The sequence below is a fragment of the Kogia breviceps genome, chromosome 7, assembly GCF_026419965.1.
Source record: "Kogia breviceps isolate mKogBre1 chromosome 7, mKogBre1 haplotype 1, whole genome shotgun sequence".
NCBI lineage: Eukaryota > Metazoa > Chordata > Mammalia > Artiodactyla > Physeteridae > Kogia > Kogia breviceps.
The window spans coordinates 103,094,549-103,122,438 of record NC_081316.1 but is presented as its reverse complement, the minus strand read 5'-3'; the positions used below and the strand labels follow the sequence as shown (position 1 = coordinate 103,122,438).

The following is a 27,890-nucleotide window of genomic DNA, read 5'->3' as shown; positions in this document are numbered from 1 at the left end:
TTTCCTCCTCTCCCAAGCCCCTCCCAACATTCCCAATTCAGAAAGAATGGGAAAGTTGCGGCCATTTAAGTAAGATCCTTGTACAAGAGTGAGAGTTTCTTGGATCTAGACCATGGGTCAGGTTGAATTAGCAGAAAGTCCGTGATTCCAGGGTTACTTGAGTGACCCTGGAAGGATTTCTAGGGGTCTAAATTATCTTTCTCTCCCTCTCTCTCTCTCTCTCTCTCTCTCTTTCTCTCTCTCTCTCTCTCTCTCTCTCTCTCTCTCTCGCTATATATATATATATATATATATATATATAATATATATATATATATATATGTGTGTGTGTGTCTCTCTCTCCTCTCTTTCTCTCTCTCTCTCTCTGGAGTGACCTAATAGAGCTTAGAAGGATCTTCTATCAAGTTTACGAGTTGCATTCAATGGATATCTCAACAAAATTAATCTACCCTACTCTAGAAAGGAAAATTACATCTGAAAATGAGGGTAAACAAGGCGTCTTTCTTTCCCAGATGCCCCTCTGCATTTTTTTAGGAGTCCCCTGTGGGTCTCCCAATTCTGGCCGCATGAGCATTTAGTCAGTGAGAGGACATCTGTGGTCAGGCTCACTTTAGTTCCCACAACGGTCCGCCCTTTTCTATCCAACGTGAGTTCTCAAATTTTATTTCTACCGCCTCTCACTTCTACCCTCATTCTTTAAAAAAGAAACAAAACACTACCATATAGAAATCAAATGTTCACCCTGCTGTTTCTGGGAACCAGCACCTCTGACAATGTATTGGAGGAAACCTCCCCTCCCATGGCTGCTGGATCGGGTGCCAGGCTGCACACAGACGTCCTCGTAGGCAGAGGTGCCTGTGCTCTGGGCCCCCTGTGGAATACAGCCTGACTCTAAGGTGTCAGCAGTGCCCTCTGATCAACAATACATGTCCTAGAGCTGCAGACAGGATTGTACATTAGCCAGAACTAATGGGGCACCGGTAGCATTTGGTTCAGTATCAGTGGCAGCATGTACATCAGGCCCAGGCTGATGACATGTTTAGAATAGATCTTTCTTCCTCCTGCCTGCCCCACCTGTTCCCTACCCCCTGCTGGGTACACTGGACTTGGACACAGGAGGTGATTGATTAAGAGGGAGCTGGCCCTTTGCTCTCAGGACCCTGGCAGGACCAATGTTGGCATGGAACCGGGCTCTGAATTTCACATTATTGGCTAAAGGTCGTTGAAGGACACCAGTGTGACTTGATTGCTAAATTCAGAGTAGGATGTCTGGCACGGAGTAGGAGAACATGAGCTGACACGGTGCACATAGTGGGAATAGGGAGTCAGGGAGGCTGAAAGAGGTTGAGGAGGACAAAGAACTGAACTGGAGAGTCCTTCAATCTACTTTGTCTTCCGAAGTTGCAGGAATGCTCCTGAGTCTGGCTCCCTGCCTTACCAAACACTATCTGTGGCTCTTCTCAGGATTCTTTCCCTACTCTGTTCCCGAAGGCCAGGGTGGAAGGCAGCCTGCTAGATAACCAACCTTAACCCCCAGGGCAAAGGTCCCCAGGGAGAAGTCCTAAGAGCATGAAATCACATTGATGTCCCCTCCAGCCTCCCTCAATGTAAACACTGAATGGAAAAGAAGGGTGGCAGTGAAGATAACAAAGAAATGGGACCTTGGTCCCTGAGATCCAGGGAGGAGATCATCTCCTCCCTTTAACAATCTTTTACGCCTCTGTTCATCATATTTAACATGGAGCTAGGACATAGAAAACCTCTTGCCAGGACTTCCCTGGTGGCGCAGTGGTTAAGAATCTGCCTGCCAATGCAGGGGACACGGGTTTGAGCCCTGGTTCGAGAAGATCCCACATTCTGTGGAGCAACTAAACCCGTGCATGAGCCACAACTACTGAGCCCACGTGCCACAACTACTGAAGCCCGCACACCTAGAGCCCATGCTCCACAACAAGAGAAGCCACTGCAACGAGAAGCCCACGTGCAGCAATGAAGAGTAGCCCTCATTCGACGCAACTAGAGAAAAGCCTGCGCACAGCAACGAAGACCCAACACAGCCAAAAATAAACAAACAAACAAACAAATAAAGTAAAAACAGAAAACCTCTTGCCACTATTGAGAAGACAATTAATATTTAGGGTAAAGGGTGACATGTAACTACAAATAATGGCTGCTCTATGCAGAGAGTGCGTTTGTGCGTGCGGGAGCACACGCTCCTGTTTACCTGCCCCGTCTCCCATCTTTGTTTGCCTCCTCCGTGCAGTGAAGGTAATGGTGTGTGCAGCGTTCTCCGGAGTGCTTGATAGGTGACTGTGTTCCACCTTGCACGTGCTACTCCCTCACATTTCCCTTTAATGCTCTCCATTATTTGGGCTGCATTAATAATGTTTGTGGGCTGATATCTTTAAAATTAATGAGGTGTTTACTCTTAGCCAAGAAACTCATTGAAATTTAAAAAGCTTTCTTTTTCCCCTCCCTTTCTCTTGGTAAAAAAGTGGACAAACAAGCCACAATGCATGCTCTGATAAAAGCCAAGCAGAGTAGGCAAGAACCCAAGCCCTACCGCAAGGAAGGTATGAATTGGGATTAGCTGGTGCCCAGCATTATACATTAGTCAGGTTCAAATCACAGCTGTGTCTAAGAGGCCTTGATTTAACAAGAGCTTTGCTAGAAAGCTGCATACCACACCTTTTAACCAATAGAGGACTTTTGTGCCCTCAATAATCGCGTATTTCATCCCCACCACTCCCCTTAGCATATGATTATCCATTGTAACCATAGCACCTTAGTCTAGTCTGACTTCTCCTTCTTATTCAAAAGGTTTGTTTCCAGGAGACTTCATCTGTGTGAATTCCTCTGTGCAATCCTGACCTGTCTGTAGTCTCTACTTTTCAATCAGATTACCTGGCATGAAAGACCCTCCCACTACCCCCAGCTTCCACCACCAGCTGACTTTGTGCAGAAAAGCAGGGCTGAATACTAATGACAAGTCTGCTGGCTGCAGAAACTTGCGGCGAAGTATCAGGCTTCACTGTCCTGTTCCCAACTGCCCCCCAGGTGTCTGCTGGACAAATTTCCCCAGGAACGGTGCAGCCAAGGGCATTCCTGGTGGCACATCTGAGAAGTTCGGGTTCTTATCACATCATTCAAGAGTAGTTGTTCTCTCTGATCCAGAAACCACCAGTGGTCTCTGTGGATCCTGCAGGTGATTTGTTAGCTAATCCCTCAAGATACTCAAGTTAATAATATGATAATTTTATGCATTTGCATCTGGGATTAATTAATAATTTACTCAATTGCAAACAGGACATTAATGTTGAAGAGACACTCTTCTCCCAATTTTTTGTTGCTGTTGTTTGTGGGTTTTTTTTTCTCTCTCTCTCAGTAGCAATTAAAAGTGAGGTTGTTATATGTATTGAAAGGCTTGAAGATTCCTGCTGTAGTGGCTGGTTCAGGTCTCTGTCTGAAAACCATTCTCTTTATATTCACATATGGAATAGCTACAGCAGGAGTCCGGGATCTGTGGCTGAATCTCTGGTCTCTGAAATGCCAAAATGCAAGTGGATGTTGGAACCATTGGAATCTCCTGTACTTAGGTGGTAACGAATGAGAAGATGCAGGAGAGAGACTCCTCAGCCCAATAGAGAAAGTGAAAGACTGCAGAGAAGTGGGCAACAGGGACAGGAAGGGGGAGGACTTACATTAAACTGAATCTGTGCAAAATCTCCATCGCTGTTCTGCAGGATGTTGTATGAGGACACAGAAAGAAGTTCCCTCTCACTGTCATTCAAATATGCTTTTTGGTCATGTGTAATGCCTTCTCTGCTTCTCAGGAAGGCCAGGTCTACATCTTCCACTGAAAACAACAGAAACAGTTGACTTCTCATGGAGAGAATATTATTAACTTTTCCAACTTGCAATTAACCCACTTTTCCAACTTGCAATTCAAATCCTTCCTTTTTACTCCTGTCTCCACATGGACAGTGTTATGGAATGGGGTTCAATATACCATTTTGAATTAGAGGTAGGGATGGGGGATAAAAACTTTCTGGTCATGAAAAAAAGCAGCTATGAACTGAGGGTTTGTACTCCATTGTCTATAGAATGAGACTTCTATAACGTTCTCAATGGCAGTAGAGGCCTAATATTGTATTTTCCAACCAACAGCAGCAAAGGCAATATCTCTTGGCACAATACTGTACTTAGTCTGAATTACAGCAGGAGCCAAATAACTGCAAGAAGAGATTTACATTTATAAAAAGTCAATTATGTGCAAGAATAAAATAGACCTGAGGGACAGCATAATATAATAATTTCACCTATGTGTGCCAACCCAGCACAAGTGTGTTTGCCCACTAGCAGGCTACACCTCTCATGGCTTACCTGTGTGTAGAATGCTATTGAAGGTTAGGCTGCAATTCTGGATATCGAATGGAAAAGCGTATGTCTCTAAACTGCATGCAGAGACCACTTGGATGGGCTTAGAATGCTTAATGGTCCCAGATGAGTTCATGTAAACATAGGGAAGATCAGGTGATCTTTCAATGTCCACACTCTATGAAACACAAAAGATCTTTGTTACAGAAAGGGCTTTAGTCATTCCAATACATAAACATAACTGATTATGAGATGATAGTGACCGTAACACCCAAGACTAGACTAGAAGTGCAAAGACAAAATCACACTTTACATGAGATAGCCATCCTGGCAAAGGTAGGTTCAGCCATGACAGCCTTGTAAGTCAACTCACTTGCTAAAGTTAAAACACAGACATAGGACTTCCCTGGTGGTGCAGTGATTAAGAATCCGCCTGCCAGTGCAGGGCACACGGGTTCGAGTCCTGGTCCAGGAAGATCCCACATGCCGCAGAGAAACTAAGCCCGTGCGCCACAACTACTGAGCCTGTGTGCCACAACTACGGAAGCCCCCGCACCTAGAGCCCGTGCTCTGCAACAAGAGAAGCCACTGCAATGAGAGAAGCTCACTCGCAGCAATGAAGAGTAGCCTCCACTCGCCTCAACTAGAGAAAGCCCACGTGCAACAACAAAGACCCAATGCAGCCAAAAATAAAAAATATAAATAAATAAGTAAATGTATAAAACACACACATACACAGACATAATCCATGAGTAACATCAAGCATTAGCAATAAAATCTGCATCTTAAATGATGTCAACTCATGGTACTTCTAATCTGAATATTCCCAAGAGTATGCTCTTCTTCAAGGTGAGAAACAAAAAATAGTTAACAATGACTTAAAGGAAGCAGCAACCAGCCTGAATATTCTAAGCAGTCTAAACCCCACAGAAACACACCCCAGCACACTTACAACTCATTTATGATGGTATCAGGAGCCCCGACTGCACTTAGAGGTAGGGAGAGCTCTCTAATCTCATCAAACATGCTGCAGTTCCAGGATAAAAACTCATCATCCCAAACCTGTAGCCAAAAAGGAAACATCACAAAGGGGCAATGTCAATCTCATCAAAGAACTGAAGAGGGATTTGGATGAATAACTCAATTGATCAGCCAGTTGGCTCTATCTGTCAGGGAAGAGGACTTTCCATTCAACTCCTAAAGAGGGTTGCCCCAACCAGAAACCACGGCCATATACCTTACAAATCAGGTCTGCTGCAGACATAAAGAACTAGAAACACAAGATAGTATCTATTTCTTCGAATAATTACATCTTGCAACAGATTGAGTTCAGGAGTCCAGCATGCACGGAAGAAAACATAATCATTTACCTCACGATACCATACACTTGTCTTTAATTTTTGATTCTGTGCATCCTGCAAAGCAAAAAGAACATCCACACCAAATCTTAGAGTGTCAGGAAATCAAAGCCCAATTCAACAGTATGACAATTCAGAGGAAGAAAATCAAATCCAACGAAATAATGCTGATTTTAGAAACATTACCTTGACTCTTCAAGATCTGAGTATTCTCAGTTCTTATTTATTACATACACCTGTCGCTATGAGCTTTACTATATTATCTATGATAAAATGACACACTAACTGCACTTGACATCTTAAATGATTTGCTAATCTCTTTCCTACTCTAATTGTTACTCTGCCATTAATCAGACTAAAAGATGATATGTAGTCGTAGCCAATTTTGGACTAAAAAGATGAGACCACGCTTTTATTTGTAATCAAGATGTTATTCATAATCTTTCAATGAGTGTTATCTCAACTGCCATTGGCAGCCATTCCTGTTGTTACCTTATGCTTGGATTTCTCTGCTTATAAAAGAGACTGAATGAGCTTAATCCAAGTGAGGTATATTTTTGGTGATATAAATAGACGGGCCTTCCCATGTCTTCAATGAGTCAGTGATTTTTAAAAAAAAGATCTCCCCAAACAAAGAAAAAAACCCACTTTACTAATTTTTTTCATATTGAATCTAGTAAAAACATGCTAAAATGATTATGTTCTTAGGGATTGAAAGGAATATCTCATACCATATACAAGCATTAACTCAGAATGGATCATAAAACAAAATGTAAGAGCTAAAACTATAAAACTCTTAGAACAAAACATAGGAGCAAACTTCATGACTTTGAATTAGGCAATAATTTCTTAGATATGACACCACAAGCACAAGCAGCAAAAGAAAAAGTAAATGGGACTTCATCAAAATTTAAAACTTTTGTTTTTGAAAGGACATCATCAGGAAGTCAAATAACAACCCACAGTATGGGAGAAAATATTTTCAAATCATATACCTAGTAAGGGGCTTGTATCCAGAATACATAAAGGACTCTTACAACTCAACAATAAAAAGATAAATAACTCAATTTAAAAATGAGCATCAAAGGACACAGTCATCAGAGTGAGAAGACAACTCATGGAATGGAAGAAAACATGTGTGGATCTTACATCTGATAAAGGGTTATTATCCTGAATATTAAAGAACTTCTACAACTCAAAACAAAACCAATATCCTTATTTAAGAGTGGGCAAAAGACTCGAATACACATTTGTCCAAAGTAGATATACAAATGGCCAATAAATACATGAAAATATGCTCAGCATCACAGCTATGGACCAAACTGTGTTCTTCCAAAATTCATATCTGACTGCATTTGGAGATAGGACTTTTAGGAGATAATTAAGGTTAAATGAGGTCAAAAGGGTGGGGCTCTCATCCAACAGGATTGGTGACCTTAGAAAGAGAGGAAGAGAGAATGATCTCTCTTTCTCCTCCCTGTGAGGACACAGTGAGAAGGCAGCCATCTGCAAGCCAGGAGGAGAGCTCTTACTAGGAACCAAATTGGCTGGAACTTTGATCTTGAACTGCCCAGCCTCCAGAACTGTGAGAAATAAATTTCTGTTGTTTAAGCCACCCAGTCTATGGTATTTGTTATGGCAGTCGGAGCTGGCTGATATAATCTCTAATCATTAGGGAAATATATACCAAAACCACAATGAAATACCATTTCATTCTCATTAGGATGGCTAGTATTTTTTTAAAAAGCAGAAAATAAGTGTTGGTGAGGATAATTGGAATTCTTGTGCACTATTGTTGGGAATGTAAAATGGTGCAGCTGCTATGGAAAACAGTATGGCAGTTCCTAAAAACTTAAAAATAGAATTACTACATGGTCCAACAATTCCTCTCCTTGGCATTTACCCAAAAGAATTGAAAGCAGGGACTTGGACAGATATTTGTACATCCATGTTCATTATTCACAATAGCCAAGGGGTGGAAGCAACCCAAGTGTCCCTCAGTGGATGAATGGATGAACAAAATGTGGTATATATATGCAATGTAATATTATTCAGTCTTTAAAAGGAAGGAAATTCTGACACATGCTACAACATGGATGAACCTTGAAGACACTGCAAAGTCACAAATAAGCCAGTCACAAAGGGACAAATATTTTATGATTCCACTATATATAGTCTAAGTACCTAGACTAGTCAAATTGATAGAGACAGAAAGTAGAATGATGGTTGCCAGGGGCTGGGGAATGGGAAATGGGGAGCTGTTGTTTAATGGGTGCAGGGTTTCAGTTTTGGAAGATGAAGAGTTCTGGAGATGGACAGTGGTGGTGTTTGTACAACAATGAGCATGTACTTAATGCCATTGAACTGTACACTTAAAAAAGGTTAAGATGGAAATTTTATATTATGCGTAGTTTACCACAAGCAAAATTAATAATTTTAAAATAAACAAAGGACTTGAATAGATATTTCTCCAAAGGAGATATATAAATGTGGCCAATTAACACTTGAAAAGATGCTCGACATCATTAGTTATTAGGGAAATGTAAATCAATACCACAATGAGATACCACTTCACCCTACTAGGATGGATAAAATTAAAAAGACGGAAAATAAGTGTTGGGAAAATGTAGAAAAATTAGAGCCCCCCTACATTGCTAGTGGGATTATAAAATGGTGCAGACACTTTGCAAAACAGTATGGTAGTTCCTCAGAATGTTAAACATATAGTTACCATAGGACCTAGCAACTGCACTCCTAAGTGAATAACCAAGACTCTTGAAAACAGAAGTACACACACTCACACAGTGTGTACAGGAAAAAAGCAAACTTGTACAGGACTGTTCATAGCAGTCAAAAAGTAGAAATAACACAATGTCCATCAACTGATGAATGGATAAACAAAATGTGGTACATATCCATTCAATAGAATATTTTTCAGCACTAAAAAGTAGCAAGTTCATACATGATACAACATGGATGAAACTTGAAGACATTATGCTAAATGAAAGAATTCAATCACAAGAGGCCATTTATTGTATGATACCATTTATATGAAATGTCTGGAATAGACAAATCTATAGAGATAAAAAGTAGCTTAGTGGGACTTCCCTGGAAGTCCAGTGGTTAAGACTTCACCTTCCAATGCAGGGAGTGAAGGTCTGATCCCTGGTTGGGGAGATAAGACTCCACATGCCTTGCAGCCAAAAAAAAAAACCACCTCAAAACATAGAAGAGAAGCAATATTGTGACAAATTCAATGAAGACTTTAAAAAAAATGGTCCACATCAAAAGAAAACTTTAAAAAAAAAAGTAGATTAGTGTTTGCCTAGGGCCGGTGGGGGTGGGGTGCAGGATGCGGCTGCTAATGGTATGAAATCTTTGGAAGTGATGAAATGCTCTGAAATTAGATAGTGGTGATGGTTGCACAGTTCTGTGAATATACTGCAACCACTGAATTATATACTTTAAATGGATGAGTTTTGTGGTTGTGTTATATCTCAATAGAACTGACATTTTAAAAATGTAGTAATAAAGAAAAAGAAAATCATTATTTTTTGGCCACGCCATGTGGCATGTGGGATTTTATTTCCCTGACTGGGGATCAAACCCGTGCCCCCAGTAGTGGAAGCGTGGAGGCTTAACCATTGGACTGCCAGGGAAGTCCCAGGAAACCATTTTTGAAGATGCTTCAGGGAATGTATAAGTAAGAAGGCTGGTACAAACTACTGATGAAACCATTCCTTTCCAATTGCATCCTTCAAAGAGAATAAGAGGCATGGAAAATCCAAGATGAAAACATGTAAAATAAAATGTGTAAAACACTTCCTTACTGATTTTGGTTCAAAGCTAAGGAGTCATTTAAATAACATCCATATTTCTGTAATATTAAGTGTAATACCAATATCAGTGTAATAATAGAGTTGGGGAGTTATGGCATGAAAGCAAATAACAGCTCCATTTTCCTCCCCAGAACAAAGTATATTAAATTAATTATCCAGTCAGTTATCCAATCACATCAAAAATATATAATCTTTGTGCATAGGGTCAAAACTACCACTCTCTTCAGTCCAGGTTGGGTGGGGGGTAGGGAGGAGCCATTGATATTTACTTCTTGCAGGGGGTGCACCTGGAATTGTGTAGTACTCAGACTATACAGGTGTACACAGGATGGCATCATTTGAAAGAGAAACAAACTTTTAAAACTAAAGTTCCCCCTTTTTGCAATCAAAAAAGCATGTTGCTATTGAATAAACATTTCTAGGTACCTTGAGAAAAAAGGGATTGTGCACAGATACACTCTACTTTAGTGGTTCAGCAAAGGTTAGTCTGAGTGAACTTGCTCTGCAGATTTTTATGAACTTCAAATAGATACTTGAGAAAGGCAGGTTTTAAAATGGTATACAGTTGTCCCTCAGTATCCATGGGGGATTGGCTCCAGAACCCCCTCACATACCAAAATGTATAGATGCTCAAGACCCTTATTATAAAGTGGAGAAGTATTTGCATATAACCTACACACATCCTCCAGTATACTTTAAATCATCTCTAGATTACTCATAATACCCAATACAATGAAATGCTACGCAAATAGTTGTTGATGCATGGTAAATTCAAGTTTTGCTTTTTGGAAATTTCCGGAATTTTAAAAAATAAATTTATTTATTTTTGGCTGCCTTGGGTCTTCGTTGCTGCGTGCGGGCTTTCTCTAGTTGCAGACAGCAGGGGCTACTCTTCGTTGTGCACAGGCTTCTCATTGCGGTGGCTTCTCTTGTTGTGGACCGCGGGCTCTAGGCACATGGGCTTCAGTAGCTGTGGCACATGGGCTCAGTAGTTGCGGCACACAGGCTTAGTTGCTCCGCAGCATGTGGGATCTTCCCAGATCAGGGATCGAACCCTTGTCCCCTGCATTGGCAGGCGGATTCTTAACCACTTTGCCACCAGGGAAGTCTCTGGAATTAAAAAAATATATATTTTCGAGGCACAGTTGGTTCAATCTGCAAATACAAAACTCACGGATATGGAGGACTGACTGTACAAAATGAAAACACTGAATTCACAAGTATTTCCCCAAGAAACAGCTTGGAGGAGGTACAGAGGGGACTCCCAGCCAAGATTGTCTCTGAGGGGTTCAGGGCAGTTAAAAAAAGACCTCTACGGGGAGCCCAAGATTGGGTGACACCACTTTCTTCCAAGTTTTACTGGCTGAGAGAGCCTGAAATAGATCATATCTCACCCACTAACACCCAAAAGACACAGTTCTAGGCTTAGCTGCAATCAAAGAGTGTCCCCCCTTAACAGGGGAAAAATTCCAAAATGTTGTTTCTATTACTGAGAAATATCGCTTTTAGCTACTCTTTCATAACAAATATACTTTTACATCTATGAAATGTCCCAACCAGTTTCTTTATCATTGTCATGCCAAGTTGTGAATACAACTCGTTGACTCAGTCATGTGGCTGGGAAGGAAGGTCTCTACGTATTAATGTTTCATTTGCACTGTCATTTTATCTAGTTGGTTCTTATTAACTGCCATGTTGATGCCTTCGCTTGTTTTTCTCTTCCTGCCAAGCCCTTTGTCATGTTACATGTAACAATAGTGTTAAGAATTTTTTTCCTAATATCTTATGGGGGTGTCTGGGAGGATTTGTCATTCAGCCCTAAAGAACACAATGTCAAAAAGAAGTTTGAGGCTAAAACTGAAGTCTTTTTTTTGTCAAGGGAAACAAGTTTCTCAATGCCAGCTGGTGAACATAATTGGTTCTCTGGTGGCATTATTCACAGCTTTTCCCTCTGTGCATCTCTTTCTTTTATTTTTTTCTTTAGATGCCTTCCATCTTGCTTGTTAAAAGCAAAGGATATTTCAGAGAATTGGAATTCATTAGTCTTCCTAACAGAGGGAGTCTATTTAGATCTAAATTGGTGGTTAGCAAATATACAGATAATTCCCGCACATTCTTATTTATTTTTCCCAGTTCCAAAGACTATAGAAACAGATGCCTCAACGTCTGGCTGGGAGGCTCTAGTCAATGGACTGGAATACAAAGGAATCTTGGATTCAGAATTGACAAAACTCAATAGAAACAAATGGAAACTCTTCCCTGTTAGTAGATTATCTCTATAATCAGATTTCCCTAAGGTACACATAATACCCAGAAATTCTAAGACAAGACTGTAGTCTTTCATGTAAACAAAACAGGAGGCAAAACATAACAGAAGGGAGGTGCACTGATGAAAGCTGCGCTGAAAGCTCTTCACTCCAAACAAAAGTTGCCAGCAGTTCAGCTGCTGGTAGATGCATCCAACAAGTTATCTATTCACATTGGGAGTGTCCTTGTCTGAGCAGAATTTGTGAGCGATTTTTATCAAGTCCTTCAAACCAGCCCTGCCTCTGGAACGAACTTTAGGAGCAGCCCACCTGAATGGAATAGAGACATTTGCAAAGTATATTAGACTAAGTCATTAGTAAAGACAACCCTAGAATTGTACTCACGTATCTTAATTAATTGGTTAGACAAATATCTACCCAGTAGCTTTGAAGTAAGATATACTATGCTGCATATTGTGGGAAATAGGACCATGAGTTAGAAAATCCTTCCCTCAAGTAGCTATTAGAGTATGCGACATTTTAACAATTAACTATGGGCATTAAGAAATATACATACTTCGTTGGATTCAAAAGAGGGAGACATTGCTGTCAATTTGGAGAACTGAGGAAAATTTCTCTTAGGAGCTGAGATTTGAGGACTATAATATTTGATAGATGGCAAATGAAGAGGAAAACACATTCAGTGGAGGAAATAGCAGAATTAACAGCATATAGGCAGGAAACAAGAAGTTCAGGTTCATTGTAACATTGAGTACATGTAGAAGATAAAGTTAAGATAGTAGATGGGGATAAAACTAGAGGGATGGAATATAAGATTTTCCCATATTTCTGAAGGCAAGTTTTCCATATCCAATAAAATGATATGTCTAACATATTCTTGTAAAAAATTAGTATATTTCACAACAGTGGAGAAAAGCATATCTTTGAAAAAATAATGGTGTTCTCTTTACCCACCATAAGGGATATAATTTTATTTTCTTTTATTGGGGTAGGAAGAAAGAGTTAGATTAAAAGTTTCAATTTGATACAGTTGTACCAAGGGAATTAGTAATATAAAGACTTTACTCCTTTTCTTTATCTCCAAATAAGCCTCTAAGGAAAGCCTGAGCAATTCTACTTCACCTTCATCAATATGAAATCAGAAGGTAGAAGAATGAGGAGAGACCTAGAAACCTGTCTTCAGCTCTTAACTCAAGGCTGATTCTATCTCTTCCCTGGACTTTCACATAACATGGTTCATATCATGTCTTTATTCAAATCATGCTTTTCCCATTGGACAATGTCCGATACAATATAGACATAACAACCCATTGACAACTAAGTAGCAAGGACTAATATCTCTTAAGTAAGTGAAGATGCAGACCCAGAAAATTGTCTCCAAAATTCTAGTTCAACATCCAAATAGAAAAGAGATTTAAAGGAGTTTTCTACTGGACCTTTGTGTAAGATTTTGGAGAGTAAGGGTGAGTGTTTTCTGGAATTTAATTAAACAATATTTTCTAGGATCTTAGATATAGTACTTTTACTAGTGTGAGTGGGAAAATAAAGCTGAGAAAAGTGAAATTGTGTGCTAAAAGGAGGATTTTTTGTGTTTCATTTAAATATACCTACTTATGGCTGCATAGCACAGGGAGATCAGCTCCGTACTTTGTGTCCATCTAGAGGGGTACGATAGGGAGATGCAAGAGGGAGGAGATATGGAGATGTATGTATATGTATAGCTGATTCACTTTGTTATACAGCAGAAACTAACACACCATTGTAAAGCAATTATACTCCAATAAAGATGTTAAAAATAAATAAATAAATAAATAAATGTACCTGCTTATGAAGAAATAATGAGTAGGGATTTATCTAAGCTGGAGGAAAATTATGCTAAAATAACTTCATTAGATAAAAATTAATTTAAACCATGTTATAACAGAAAATTTATACTTTCAGTTTTAAAGTATTTTTCATCAATTTCCATACCTGAGTCTCAGTCAAAAAAGCAGAGTCTAGGGCTTCCCTGGTGACGCAGTGGTTGAGAGTCCGCCTGCCGATGCAGGGGACGCGGGTTCGTGCCCCGGTCCGGGAAGATCCCACATGCTGCCGTGGAGCGGCTGGGTCCGTGAGCCATGGCCGCTGAGCCTGCACGTCCAGGGCCTGTGCTCCGCGACGGGAGAGGCCACGGCGGTGAGAGGCCCACATACCGCAAAAAAAAAAAAAAAAAAAAAAAAAAAAGTTCAGAGTCTATGATTCATGGTGCAGCACTAAGATATTAACATAGAGACACACCTGCATTAAAATAAAGAGAAATTATTGAATTATTTTTTTAAAGTACATTAAAATAATAACATTGTATTGTAGGGCATATTATGTATGTAAATGTAAGCGGAACAGGTAAATAGAATTTTACTGTTGTACGTTTTGTACATTTTATATGAAGTGTAATAACATTAATTCTAAGTACATTGTATTAAGTTAATGATGCATATGGAAATCCCTAAAATAACATCTAAAAATAATACACAGTGGGATTGCAAAAAAGCTAATTTGATTTTAGAGGAACTAAAGTCAAATATTAAAAAATATTTAATTTATCCAAAATAAGGCAGGATAAGAGGAGCAGAAAACAGAAAACAGATGAGACAGCTAGAAAACAAATAGCAAGATGCTATTGGTAAATGGACAAAACACTTCCATTAAAATGCATAGATTGACAGGTTAAAATAGCAATACCCTGGGACACTACTCAGCAACAAAAAAGAGTGAACTATTGATACACACAACAACTTGGATGAACCTGAAGGAAATTACACTGAATGAAAGAAGCCAACCTCAAAGGTAAGATACTACATGATTCCATTTATATAATATTCTTAAGATAACACAATTATAAAGATAGAGAAGGGATTTATTGGTTGCCAGGGGCTAAGGGTTAGAGGGGAGAAAGGATTATGGCTGTAAAGGAACAGTACCAGGAAGCCCTGTGGTGATGATTGTGTAGCTTGATGTGGTGGTAGTGGTGGTTACACAAAGCTACACATATGATAAAATTATAGAGAAACATGCACACACATGCAAATGAGTATATGTAAAACTGGAGAAATCTGAATAAGCACCAAAGTCCATTTTCTAGTATTGATACTGTACTGTATTTATGCAAGATGTTAACATTGGGGGGCATTGGGTGAAGTGTGCACAGAACCTCCCTATAAATTTATTACCAACTTCCTGTAAATTTATAGTTATTTCAAAATAAAAAGTTTAACAAAATGAAAGACCAAACTACATGCTCTGTCTAAGAGATGACTTTGAATACCACAGAAATTGAAAATAAAAGGATGGCAAAATACATACCATGCAAAAAGTAAGCAAGAAAAAAACGTCAAGAGAAAGAATATTACCAGAGATAAAGAAGGGTATTTTATAATGGTAAAAGGTTCTATTTGTTAAGAAGACATATGATCTTAAATGCATATGCATCTAATAATGGGGCAGAGAAATAGACAAGCCACAATTATAATTGGGGATTGTTATACCCCTCTCTACGAAATTAATAGAACAACTGGAAAAAAATTGTTATAGGAGATTTTAACAATACTATAAACACATTTATTGAATTTACACTTATAGAACAGTGCACCCTTCTATTCAACATTGCACTAGATGTTTGAGTCAGGGCAGTAGGCAATAAAAGGAAAGAAAAGCTATAAAGATTGGAAAGAAAGACATACAGCTTTCATTAATCGCAGACAACATGATCTTCTACAGAGAAAAATGGAAAGAATCTACAATAAAGACTCAAAAATTAATGAGATGGCAAGGTCACAGGATCAAGGCCAATGTATACAAATCAGTTATATTTTTGTATGCTAGCAAGTGACAGAGACCCAAAATTAAAATACATTTATATTATTAAAATTTAAATTCTCTTTCTTATCAAAAAATATCATTTATAATAGTATCAAAAATGTGAAATACTTAGGGATAAATTTAACCAGATATGTGCAGAACACTGAAAAACACTAAACATTATGCAAAGAAATTAAAGAACTAAACAAATGGAGAGATACACTGTTGTCATGGATTGGAAGCTTATGTTAAGATGTTGATTCTCCTTAAATTGATCTATAGATTTAGTGCAATCTCAATAAAAATCTGGTAGTCTTTAAAATAGAAACTGATGAATTTTCTTAAGTTTATATGGAAATACAATGTGCCTAGAAGAGTCAAAACAATTTTAAAACAGAAGAATAATGTTGGAAGACTCACACTATCTGATTTCAAGACTTCTGTAATGTACACTAATCCACACAGTGTATTGGTGTAAGGAGAAAGATATTGATTAGTTGGACAGGACAGAATCCAAAAATAGACCAAAACTATATAAAGAACTTCTGCAACTCAATAACAAGGTAATAAACAACCCTATTTTTAAAAAAGTAAAAGATTTGAGGAATACTCTATTTTAAAAGATATACAGTTGACAAGTAAGCACATGGAAAGATGTTCAACATCATTAGTTTTTAGTGAAATGAAAGTTTAAAACCACATTGAGATATCACAAATCTACTTTATTGTGACAAATCTACTAGAATGGTTAAAATTTAAAGAGATTGACAATATCAAGTGCTGACGATCATGTGGAGGAACTGAAACTCTCAGACATTGCAGGTGGAATGCAAAATAACACAACCACTTTGGAAAACAGTTTGGCAGTTTCTTATAAAGTTAAACATAGACTTATACAACTCAGCAATCCCACACCTAAGTATTTATCCAACAGAAGTGAAAACGTATGCAAATGTTTATAGTGACTTTATTCATAATTGCTCCAATTTGAAAACAACCCACATCACATGTCCAACAACTGGTAAATAAGTAAACAAATTGCAGTACATTTGTACAATAGAATACTACTACTGATATATGCAACAACACAATACTGATAGCTCTCAAAGGCATTATTCTAAGTGAAAGAAGCCAAAAACAAAGAATAAAATACAATATGATTCCATTTATATGACATTCTAGAAAGGCAAAACTATAGGGAGAAAAAAGAAAATCTGTGGCTGCCAGAGACTGGGGCTAGGGGGAAGGGACTGGCTTAAAACAGATGAGTTTCAGGGACTTCCCTGGTGGTACAGGGGTAAAGAATCCCCTGTATAATGCAGGGGATGCAGGTTTGGTCCCTGGTCAGGGAACTAAAATCCCACATGTCTCAGGGTAACTAAGACCGCGCACCACAACTACAGAGCCCAGGTGCCCTGGAGCCCACGTGCCCCAACTAGAGAAGAGAAAACCCACATGCCACAACTAGAGAGAAGCCCACACACTGCAACGAAAGATCCCGCATGCCTCCATGAAGATCCCACGTGCCACAACTAAGACCTGATGCAGCCAAAAATAAATAAAATAAATAATAAATAAATCTTTAAAAAAAGATGAGTTTCAGTCTATATAATTTATACCTCAAATTTTAAAATGCATCAAAATTTCATAGGATGCAGTTAAATTAGTGCTTGGGGGAAAACATAACTTTAAATGCTAAAATTATAAAAGAAAAAAAGGTTTAAAATCAATGATATAACTTTCCACTTTAAGAAATAAGATAAAGAAGAACAAATTAAGTACACAGTAAGTAGAAGAAAGGAAATAAAGGTAAGAGTAGATATCAGTGAAACAGAAAACAATAAGGAAAATTCAAAACCAATATTTGGTTCTTTAAAGAAATAAATTAAATTGATAAACATTTGGCAATATTGGTCAAGGGAAAATAAGAGAAAACACAAATTACCAATATGAGTAATGAAAGAGGCAGTATCACTGGAGATCCTTTGGACATTAAAAGAATTAAAGAGAATATTATGAACAAATAAATTTGCAACTTTGATGAAATAGACAAATTCCTTGAAAAATACAAATTACCAAAACGGACACAAGAAGAAATAGAAAATTTGAATATTCCTATATATGTTAATGAAATTGAATTTATATTTAAGTACCTCCCCACAAAGAAAACTCCAGTCCCAGATAGTTTTACTGGTGAATTTTATCAAACATTAGGGAAGGAAATTATCCATGTTACACAATTCCTTCAGGAAATTGAGGAGGGAACACTTTTCAACTAGTTTTATAAAGCCAGCATAACCCTGACAGCAAAACCAGACAAATACATTACAAGAAATAAAACTATAGCCCAATACTCCTCATTAACATAAATGCAACCTACAATAAGTAGGAATTCAAATCCAGAAATATATAAAAAGGATAATATATCAAGATCAAGTGGAGTTTATTCTAGGAATGCAGGGGTGGTTTAACATTTGAAAATCAATCAGAAATAATTTACCATATTAACTGCATAAAACAGAAAAATCATATGATCATTCAAATTGATTGAGAAAAAATTTGATGTAATTTAGTATTGTTCATGATTTTTAAAATATCTCTCAGCACATAGAAAATATGAGGGGACTTTTTCAACCTGATAAAGATCAACTATGGGGCTTCCCTGGTGGCGCAGTGGTTAAGAGTCCGCCTGCCGATGCAGGCGACATGGGTTCATGCCCCGGTCTGGGAAGATCCCGCATGCCGCGGAGTGGCTAGGCCCGTGAGCCATGGCCGCTGAGCCTGTGCTTCCGGAGCCTGTGCTCCGCAACAGGAGACGCCACAACAGTGAGAGGCCCGTGTACCGCAAAAAAAAAAAAAAAAAAAAAAAAAAAAAAAAAAAAAAAAAAAAAGATCATCTGTGAAAAATCTATAGCTAACATCACACTTAATGGTGAAAGATTTTTCTGTAAGAATGGAGACAAATAAAAATGTCTGCTTTCACCACTTCCATTAACACTGTAGTAGCGGTCTTAGGCAATGCAGTAAGACAAGAAGCATAAAGAGCACACAGATTAAAGAAGAAAGAAGTAAAACTATTTGCAGATGAAATGATTGTATATGTAGAAAATATTAATCTGAAAAACTACTAGAATTAGTAAGTGAATTTTGCAAGGTCACAGGACACAAAGTCAACATACAAAATGAATCCTATTTCTTTATAATGACAACAAATAACTAGAACATTTAAAACTTTAAGTAATATTTATAGCCACATCAAAAATACTTTGGTATAAGTTTAATGGAAATATGTATAAAACTTCTACATTTAAAATTATAAAACACTGCTGAAGACCCAAATAAATGGAGAGACATACCACATTCAAAGACTGGAAAATTCAGTATTGGTAAATGTCAGTTCTCCCCTAAATTTCTCTGTGGGTCCTACACCATTCCAAGCAAACTCCCAGCAGGTTTTTTTTTTTTTAATGAAGTGTGAATATAAAATTTATGTAGAAGTACAAAGATTCTAAAAAGCCAAACTATCTTAAAAATGAAGAACAAAGTTCAAGGATTTACACTATCTGATTTCAAGATATCAGATAGTCTGACACTTATAAGTTAACTTAATTTTCAGCCAAGACACCAAAGCAATTCAATGGGGAAAGGAAAGACTTTTCGAAAAATGGTGATGGAACAAATCCTTTCTAAATGCAAAAACAAAAACAAAACAAAACACAAAACAACAGCAAAAAACTTTGAACTATGCCTCACACCATTACAAAAATTAATTCTCAAGATCACAGAACTAAATCTAAGGAGCTAAAAACTATAAATCTTTTGAAAGAAAATATAGGAAAATATTTTGGTAAACTTGTAGTAGCAAAGATTTCTTAGACAGTACTCAGAAAGCATGAACCATAAATAAAGAACTGGTAAAAAAATGGACTTCATTAAATTTAAAAATTTCTGTCCATCATAAGACCCATTAGGAAAATGAGTAGGGAAGCCACAGACCAAGAATAAACATTTGCAATACATAGATGACAAAGGACTTGTGTCCTTTGTTCCAGGACATAGATGACAAAGGACTTGTGTCCAGAATATATAAGCAATCCCTATAAATCTATAATAAAAATACAATCAACACAATAAAAAATAGGAAAAGACTTAAACAGGTACTTCACAAAGAAAGATATATAAGTGGCCAATAAACACATAAAAAAAGAGCCCCTAATTATTAGCCATGGGAAGTATAAAGAAAAACCACAATGAAATATTCCTACACACTTACCAGAATGGCTAAAATTAAAAAGACTGATAACACCTAATATTGGTGAAGATGTGGGGAAATGGGAACTCTCATAGCTGATGGGCGGGAGTATACAATGTACAATCACTTTGTAAATCAGTCTTGAAGTTTCTCATTAAATGTACATCTATCCTATGAGAAGTGGCAGTTATTCCACTTCTAGGTTTTACTGAAGAGAAATAAAAACATATGTACACCAAAATACTTGTAAAGAAATGTTCGGGGCTTCCCTGGTGGCGCAGTGGTTGAGAGTCCGCCTGCCGATGCAGGGGACGCGGGTTCGTGCCCCGGTCCGGGAAGATCCCACGTGCCGCGGAGCGGCTGGGCCCGTGAGCCATGGCCGCTGAGCCTGCGCGTCCGGAGCCTGTGCTCCTCAATGGGAGAGGCCACAACAGTGAGAGGCCCGCGTAACACACACACACACGCAAAAAAAAAAAAAGAAAAAAAGAAATGTTAGCAGCAGCTTTATTCATAATACACTAAAACTGGACACAGCCCATATGCCTATCAACAGGAGAGTGGATAAACAAATCATGGTATAGCCATAACCAAATACTACTTATCAATAAAAAAGAAAAACTACTGATATGCACAACAACATGAATGGAGCTCAAAAACATTATGCTGAGTGAAAAATCCAGGCACAGTAGGGTACGTACAGTAAATTTTCATGCTTATGAAGTTCTAGAACTGGCAAAAATAATCTATGATGAAAGAAATCAGAACAGTGGTTGTCCTTGTGGGTGGAGGGGATGATGATTGACTGGGAAGGAAATGGGGGATCTTTCTGGGGTGATGGAAATGTTTGTCGTATTGATAGGGATATGGATTATGTGGGTGCATGCAATTATCAAAACTCATACTGTGCATTTCAATATCTGTATATTATACCGCAATTGGAAAAAAGTTTTGAGAAGTAAACTGAAAAACAATTATTAAACTACTTTAACAAACAAGATCAGTAAGGTCTGCTTTTAAAAGAAATTTGGGATCTATTGATACTGAAGACTTTGTAATTAAGAAAAAGGAGAAAGAAGAAGCAGAGATAATTATACGGGCCATCACTGAGGGCTTCCTAAGACCTCTGCTAACTGCTTTACATGCACTTTCTCATTTAATACCCACAACAACCCATTTTTCAGACATAGTAGGAAAAATGCGCTTTAATAAACAAATCTTCCCACTACCCTTAGCAAATACGTTAGGTATAAATTCCCTTAAAAACTCAGGATAGCAAGGCACACTTTTCCCCCTTTTAAGATTTCAGGCAGTAAGTTGTAGAAGTTGTCTCATAAACCTACTACTATCACTAAGAAATGTGAACCATAGAAAATAATACCTATTACCATTTTTGGTTTCAGCAATGCTCATAAAATATGTTCTGTGACCTACGACCACAATTCTTAAAACATCTTATTTCTGTGAAATTCTTATTTCTAGACTATCTGCCCTCACAATGTAAGTTGGGGGCTAGAAAGCATGATTTGCCTAATAAATATTTACCCCAGGCTCACTGCTGAGTCTAGCACAACTTCTCTATCAGCTCAACGAGAGTCTCAAGAATAAAACTTCTCCTAGACCCCTGCGTAAACAGCAGGTAGTTTTACAAAAGAATGATGGGACTAGGAGATGGTAAGATGGTCCTTACCATATCCACACAGCGTGGACAAACACATCCAGGTATACTGTGGTGGCCTGGGTCCAGGTGTGAACTGGCCTCACTTCCTTGCGATATTTCTGTATTAGCTGCTTGGTGAGATGGTGCAGAGCAGAACTCCTGGGATGAGGGGTATATATGGCCAGGATTCCTGAAAAAGAAAACTATCATCGTTTTCATCGTTTATGAAAATAAAAGGAACTTAGCATCTTTAGGACACTTCAGACTGCTCAGGACCCCTAGCAGGATATAGTTTTCAGCTCATCCAAACTGCTTAAGTTCACAGCCCACTAGCGGACTTAATGGCAGACGCTTATTTAAAGTAAGCTGATGACATAGAAAATAAACTTATGATTACCAAACTGGAAAGAGGGGGAAGGGATAAATTAGGAATTTGGGATTAACAGATACACACTACTGTATATAAAATAAACAACAAGGACCTACTGCATAGTACAGGGAACTATAAGTTCCTACAATGGAAAAGAATCTGAAAAAGAATACGTGTGTGTGTGTGTGTGTGTGTCTATAACTGAATCACTTTGCTGTACACCTGAAACATTGTAAATGAACTATACTTCAATTAAAAAGCAAAAAAAGAAAAAAGAAAAAAGAAAAAGCAAAGTAAGCTGATGGTAAAAGTGCCCAATGGAGAAATCTCATTGTAAAGATAAATAGATCAACCCCATGTCTGAGGATGCAAACTTTGACCTACAGTTCCATTTTTACAACAATCTTTTTTTTTTTTTTTTTTTTGTGGTACGCGGGCCTCTCACCACTGTGGCCTCTCCCGTTGCGGAGCACAGGCTCCGGACGCGCAGGCTCAGCGGCCATGGCTCACGGAGCCAGCCGCTCCGCGGCATGTGGGATCCTCCCGGACCGGGGCACGAACTCGTGTCCCCTGCATCGGCAGGCGGAATCTCAACCACTGCGCCACCAGGGAAGCCCCTACAACAATCTTGCATCTTGGAGACAACATCCTTTCTTTTTTCTGGTATCACCCCCTCCCGGTACATAGGAGAAAGCTTCCTATGCAATTAGCCAACATTTAACTTCCTCTTTGGATTTTTCTTTTGATTTTCCATTCATAATTCAAAATCACATGGAAAGCCCAAGCAGAAACATGGACAAACCAGTTAAACACAGAGTTGTGTGGATTTCTGAATAATGGGATTAGTGAGATTCCAATTCATATTTTTTTCCTCAAAAATATATCTGTTCTCTCACTCTGCCTTAAAATGCACTTATCAGAAAATGAGATCTTCATTTTGGGAAAACTCCCAGGAATCTTGATTTGTAGAGGAGCCGTGATTGGTGTTGAGGCCGGGGAGGCCAGGGGAAAGCAAGCAAGAGAAATGAGCACCGGCGATCGGAAGTGACAAGTCTGTGAGGGCTTTCTCGGAATTGCAAAAAGATATTTTGTTCACCAGCTTTGCCGGCCCCTGGGGGATTCAAAGCTGCGCTAAGTCATTGGACTGAAGCAAATTGCACACCTCCCGCCACCAGCGCCTGAGTGAAATCTATCTGTAGTGTCCTGCGCGTGAATTCACCTCGGCTCTCAGCGGTTTTGATGGTTATTTTGATGAGCTGCTGAAGGTACGTGGGATCCAACAGGAAACTGTAAATGAGATATCCTCTCCCCATGAGACAATCCTGTTTATACCATCTCTTTATGAATGATGCTGTGTCGCTGCTGCAGGCAGCAATTTCTATATTTATCAATGTCAGTGTGACCAAAATGCTAATAACAACGGTGCTGGAGGTGCAATTCCAAACTCATTGTGGGCAGGGGAATATTCACTTTCATTACCATCTGAACTGGGAATCTAATTAGGTTTTAACTCCCTAACTATTCACCCGACAAGACAAGAGGCCAGAAGTGGCAACAGCTATTCTGGCATGCGGGACTAAGGTGGGTGGCTCGCATCAGGCATCATCTTTAGTTTTCGTGAACTGTGATGGTCAAAAAATGTACTGTGAATCTCTCTACCTGAGTCTGTTCCTTGCTGGCGGACGCTGCGGGGAGAGAATTCTGGAGCCCAAAGCGAAGCTGGTCTGGTGCTTTTCTTGAGAACTTCGCTTTGGGCAAGTTCACTCTTACCTCCCTTGAATTGAAGCTTGAATTGAGGCTCCCAATTCAAGTCTCAGTTGGGGAACCACTGAAATGTGCCTGTTTCAATACAGGAAACCACTTGAGACAGAGTTAAGACATAATTCTGAGAAGTGAATGTGTGTTCCCTATACCCTCTGTTCATGGAGACTCAAATTCCCCTCTGATACCTTTTCTAGGAAACAATCCATAGGTCCCCTATGGATAAACACATACTTTCTAGAATGTGTCAAAGTCTTTGGGTAAAAAGAGAATGTTCTGGAAACTGGAAATAGGAACAAAAGAGAAGCAGGCAATGACTGGAGAGAAATCAGAAGCAAACGGAAGTATGCTTAAATAAACGACAGAGGGAAAGAGTTCTTTGCTTAAAATGGGAAGAAATAATAAATTACATTTCTACTATGAGTGCAAATTTGCCTGAGGAGAAAGATCAATTAGAGGAGAGAGATTAAGGATTTAAGTGACCATTAATTAACAGTAAATTATGCCCCTTGAAAGCTAATGTGACATTCACACAAGCACTAAATGACTCACAGTTCAGTGATGTTTCAACAGACACTGATGGAAACTATCAACAGACCCAGGAAAGATTCCTCACTAGCTCTGCCTCCTTGAATGCTAATAATCAGCTTCAAATAATTCACTTGTAAAATTCTGGAAAGGAGAATGTGTTAGGAACTGAGCTGTGAAGCACTTTGGGGGAAGAGAGATTTTAAAAAGATAAGAATACAATAGAATTACTCCTTTGTTTACCTTATTTCAATGAGTTACACACACGCCTATTCGCGCCTATCTTAAAGTGTTCTGGGCACTTTGATGAAAAGAGCTCTTTTGGCTTTAGTGAGTATACCACCTTTAGGATTATAAGAGTGATACTGAGACAGGCTGGGACCTAGGACCCTTTGCTGCAGTGCTTACACCTGGACAAACGTCTCCTTAAGAAGCAAAATACAAAGAAACTAAAAGGGACTAAAAATAACTGCATGCATGTGCAGTTAGGGCAAATTATGGACAACAAGATACAAAAAGACCAAAAAAACCCAACTGCCACTTCTGAAGAGCAGGGAGCAAAAGCAGGCTACTGCACATGCCCCTGCACACAGCACCACCAAGGGGGTGGGCAGACCACCTAAGCCTCCCCTCTGGCCAGACCCCTGGACACACCCCATGTAAGGAACCAGCTCGTCCCACCTCAGGGAGCAAGCAAGGGAACCTGTTACTTGTTTTTGCTCCTCCCTGCTATAGTTGGGGTGCCAATAGAGCCTTGCCTGAACTTCTTGTCTGGCCTCCTATCAATTTCTGTTGATTAAGGAAGGTCAAGAAACCTGGTTGGAAGCAATACATATATCTGAGATGTTACAAGGAAACAGAGGTTTGGGTGCATGGTACTACTGAATACCTAATACTGATTAAATAATTTGCTGTGTGCCAGGCACCGGGCTAAGAGCCCTTTACATGAATTATCTCATTTAACTTCCAAAAGAATAGATACTCTACAGCCCCGTGAAGGGTCACTTACAGGTGAGGGACTCTAGGCTTAGTGAGGTTAGTACCACTGAAGATCACACAGCTTGTAAGCGAGGAGGCCGGAATTTAAACAAGACTGATCTGGATGCAAAGGTCAGGCTCTTACTCTGGCACTACCCTGATCTGGCTCCCTGAGAATACTAGGAACAGCAGTGAGTATCCCTTCAAAAGGAAGAGTTGCATGTTGTACATTTTTGGACAGAAACAGCTGATTGTTATTTTCTGTGCTTGTGGGTTTTTAAAAAATATATTTATTTATTTGGCTGTGCCGGGGCTTAGTTGCGGTACTCGGGATCTTTTACTTGCAGCATGTGAACCCTTAGTTGCTGCCTGTGGGATTTGTTCCCTGACCAGGGATCGAACCCGGCTCTCCTGCATTGGGAGCATGGAGTCTTAGCCACTGGACCGCCAGGGAAGTCCCCATTCGTGTGTTTTCAGGTCAGTGATATCTTATATTTCCATTGCAACCTTACAATTTCATAATGCTATCTTATTCGGTCTTCATGAATATACAAAATAAACAGTTAACTTACAGGGAAACAGAGTCTCTAAGAGGTTAATTGACTTGCCCAGGGTCACGTGGCTGGTGAGTAGAGTGGCAGGAACTAGATGGTTCTAATCCAGGCCTCCTACCCTAGCACACTGTCTCCTGGGTGCAGCGGTGAATTGGTGGTTGGTTCAGGGCTTTCATGTTTACAAATCATCTTGATATTAAATCAGTAAAAATTCCAAAGCATGAATTTTTCTGCAACAAATGTTCTCAGTATGATTTATGGTCAAGCACTGATTACGAGACACTATGAAAACACTTTCTCTGCCACAGTTAGAGCAAAATCAAGCATAATGCAAAACATTAGAAAGAGAAATCATTAAGAAGAATTTCTCCTGTTTTCAAACCTTCATTTTTCTATTTTATCTTACTTACTTAGTTTAATGTTCACAATTATTTTCTGCTAAGAAACCTATTTTACATTTAATGAAATTCCCTGTTTTCATTTTTATAATTAAGATATTCTTTTATCCTTTAAGTTCAACACCCAGCATTTTTATACTTTAATGATAAGTGGCTATTTTTCTTCTCTACCCAATAAAAAAATCATTGCCAGCTGCTTGGCTACCAAATTCCTTCCTCATCTCCGTAATTGACTCATTCCACTTTCAGTTATATTTTAAAACATGGAAATTCAGATACGAGCTCTAGGAGAACCGTCAAGAAAATGGGGTGTTGGGAAACACCAGCATAAACATAAATTTTTGATTTGTGTGTATTTTCTAAGAACCAATCGTATCCTAATTCAAATGGCTCAATTCAGTAGAGTTAATACTGGCACTATGGAATTTTTGTTCCAGAAATTTAGGAAAAGAAAACATATATATATATATATATATATATAAATTTCTAAAGTATTTTTAAGGGGAATTGTACACTCAAAACATGAAAGTTTATAGAGCTCGTCTTTAGAGAAACACTCATCACCTACACAGACTTTGTACAGCTGGATGTAAAGCCCCTAATACCAAAATGACATCCAGGTTTCTGTAGCTGTGATGGATCCAAGGGACTCTCTCCCTGGGCTACTAAAAGCCAAGACTACTTTGGATAATAAAAATATACTATTCAGACATAAAAGTAAATCTGAAAGAGAATACCCCAAACTCTCAATGTCAATTGTTGTAAAGAAAGCTTGATTTCTAAGGAAGCAGAAATTTATCAGACAATTATAACATTTCAGAGCATATTTTCAGCCATGTGTAAAGCCCCACTGTGTGACCCTATGTGTATATACATCTATAATTGTAGGAACAAAGTCGTAACAAATTGTTGGTCTCCGTGTAGCTTCACAGGACTGACATTTTACAAATGGTAAATAAAAACACTTGTGAGGAGTTACACAGCACAACGTAGAAAACCATGTCTCTACCTTCTAGGCGTTAATATTCAAAGCCTAGTAATATCATTAAAGGACTCATCTGAGGCAGCCACCAGGACCAAGGGCCACAGAGGGGCCATTGAACTTGCTAGTGTTCCCCAGGTACTTCCAGAAAATGAGAAACACAAACTTGCCTATTGGATGGAATGTCACTCAATCTTTCCTAAAAGACCTCCTTTCCATTCCGTTCTTCTCTGTTTGCCAGTTTATGCTGTCGCTGTCCTTGCTGGTGCTATTTTGTAAACACTAAATGGGACCAAAGGCAGTACCAGCACCACACGAATGTTTTGGAATTGATGCCATTGCAATACCTCTTAACTTCTCCATTTGGTTGTGTCCCAGGATCAGATCTTGGCCAACATTTCAATTTCCCTGACAGGAGATAGCTAAGTGAATAATGTAATCTAAGAGGAGCCCCTAAGGAGGGGAAATTCCACACTAATGTGATTTCCTTTACAGCCTTTACCTAAGGCAGTGCTCTTGCTGACATTTAGGACACTAATTTCATTAATAATTGAGATCCAAATAGCTGATCTAAATCAGACTTATGCAGTAACATCTTCAGCATTTGACTATGATTATTGGACTCTTGAATTACACTAAGCTAATGGAAACCTGGTATTGTCAAATGAAGAGCAACTGCTAACAGTACAGTGGGAAGAGTGCCTTTTGTTTCTCCTAAACACCTTTCATTAA

The 27,890-nt window shown here is 38.8% G+C and overlaps 1 protein-coding gene across 1 annotated transcript in view; it reads right to left on the bottom strand.

The window, feature by feature from the left end:
* Positions 1 to 27,890, bottom strand: part of HTR3B (5-hydroxytryptamine receptor 3B) — a 51,700-nt gene that overhangs the window by 7,108 nt on the left and 16,702 nt on the right. Inside the window, 7 exon segments of the mRNA XM_067039534.1 lie at positions 3,702 to 3,856; positions 4,384 to 4,553; positions 5,330 to 5,439; positions 5,748 to 5,792; positions 13,965 to 13,986; positions 21,618 to 21,780; positions 27,241 to 27,299. Coding sequence (XP_066895635.1) covers positions 3,702 to 3,856; positions 4,384 to 4,553; positions 5,330 to 5,439; positions 5,748 to 5,792; positions 13,965 to 13,986; positions 21,618 to 21,780; positions 27,241 to 27,299 — 724 coding nt within the window.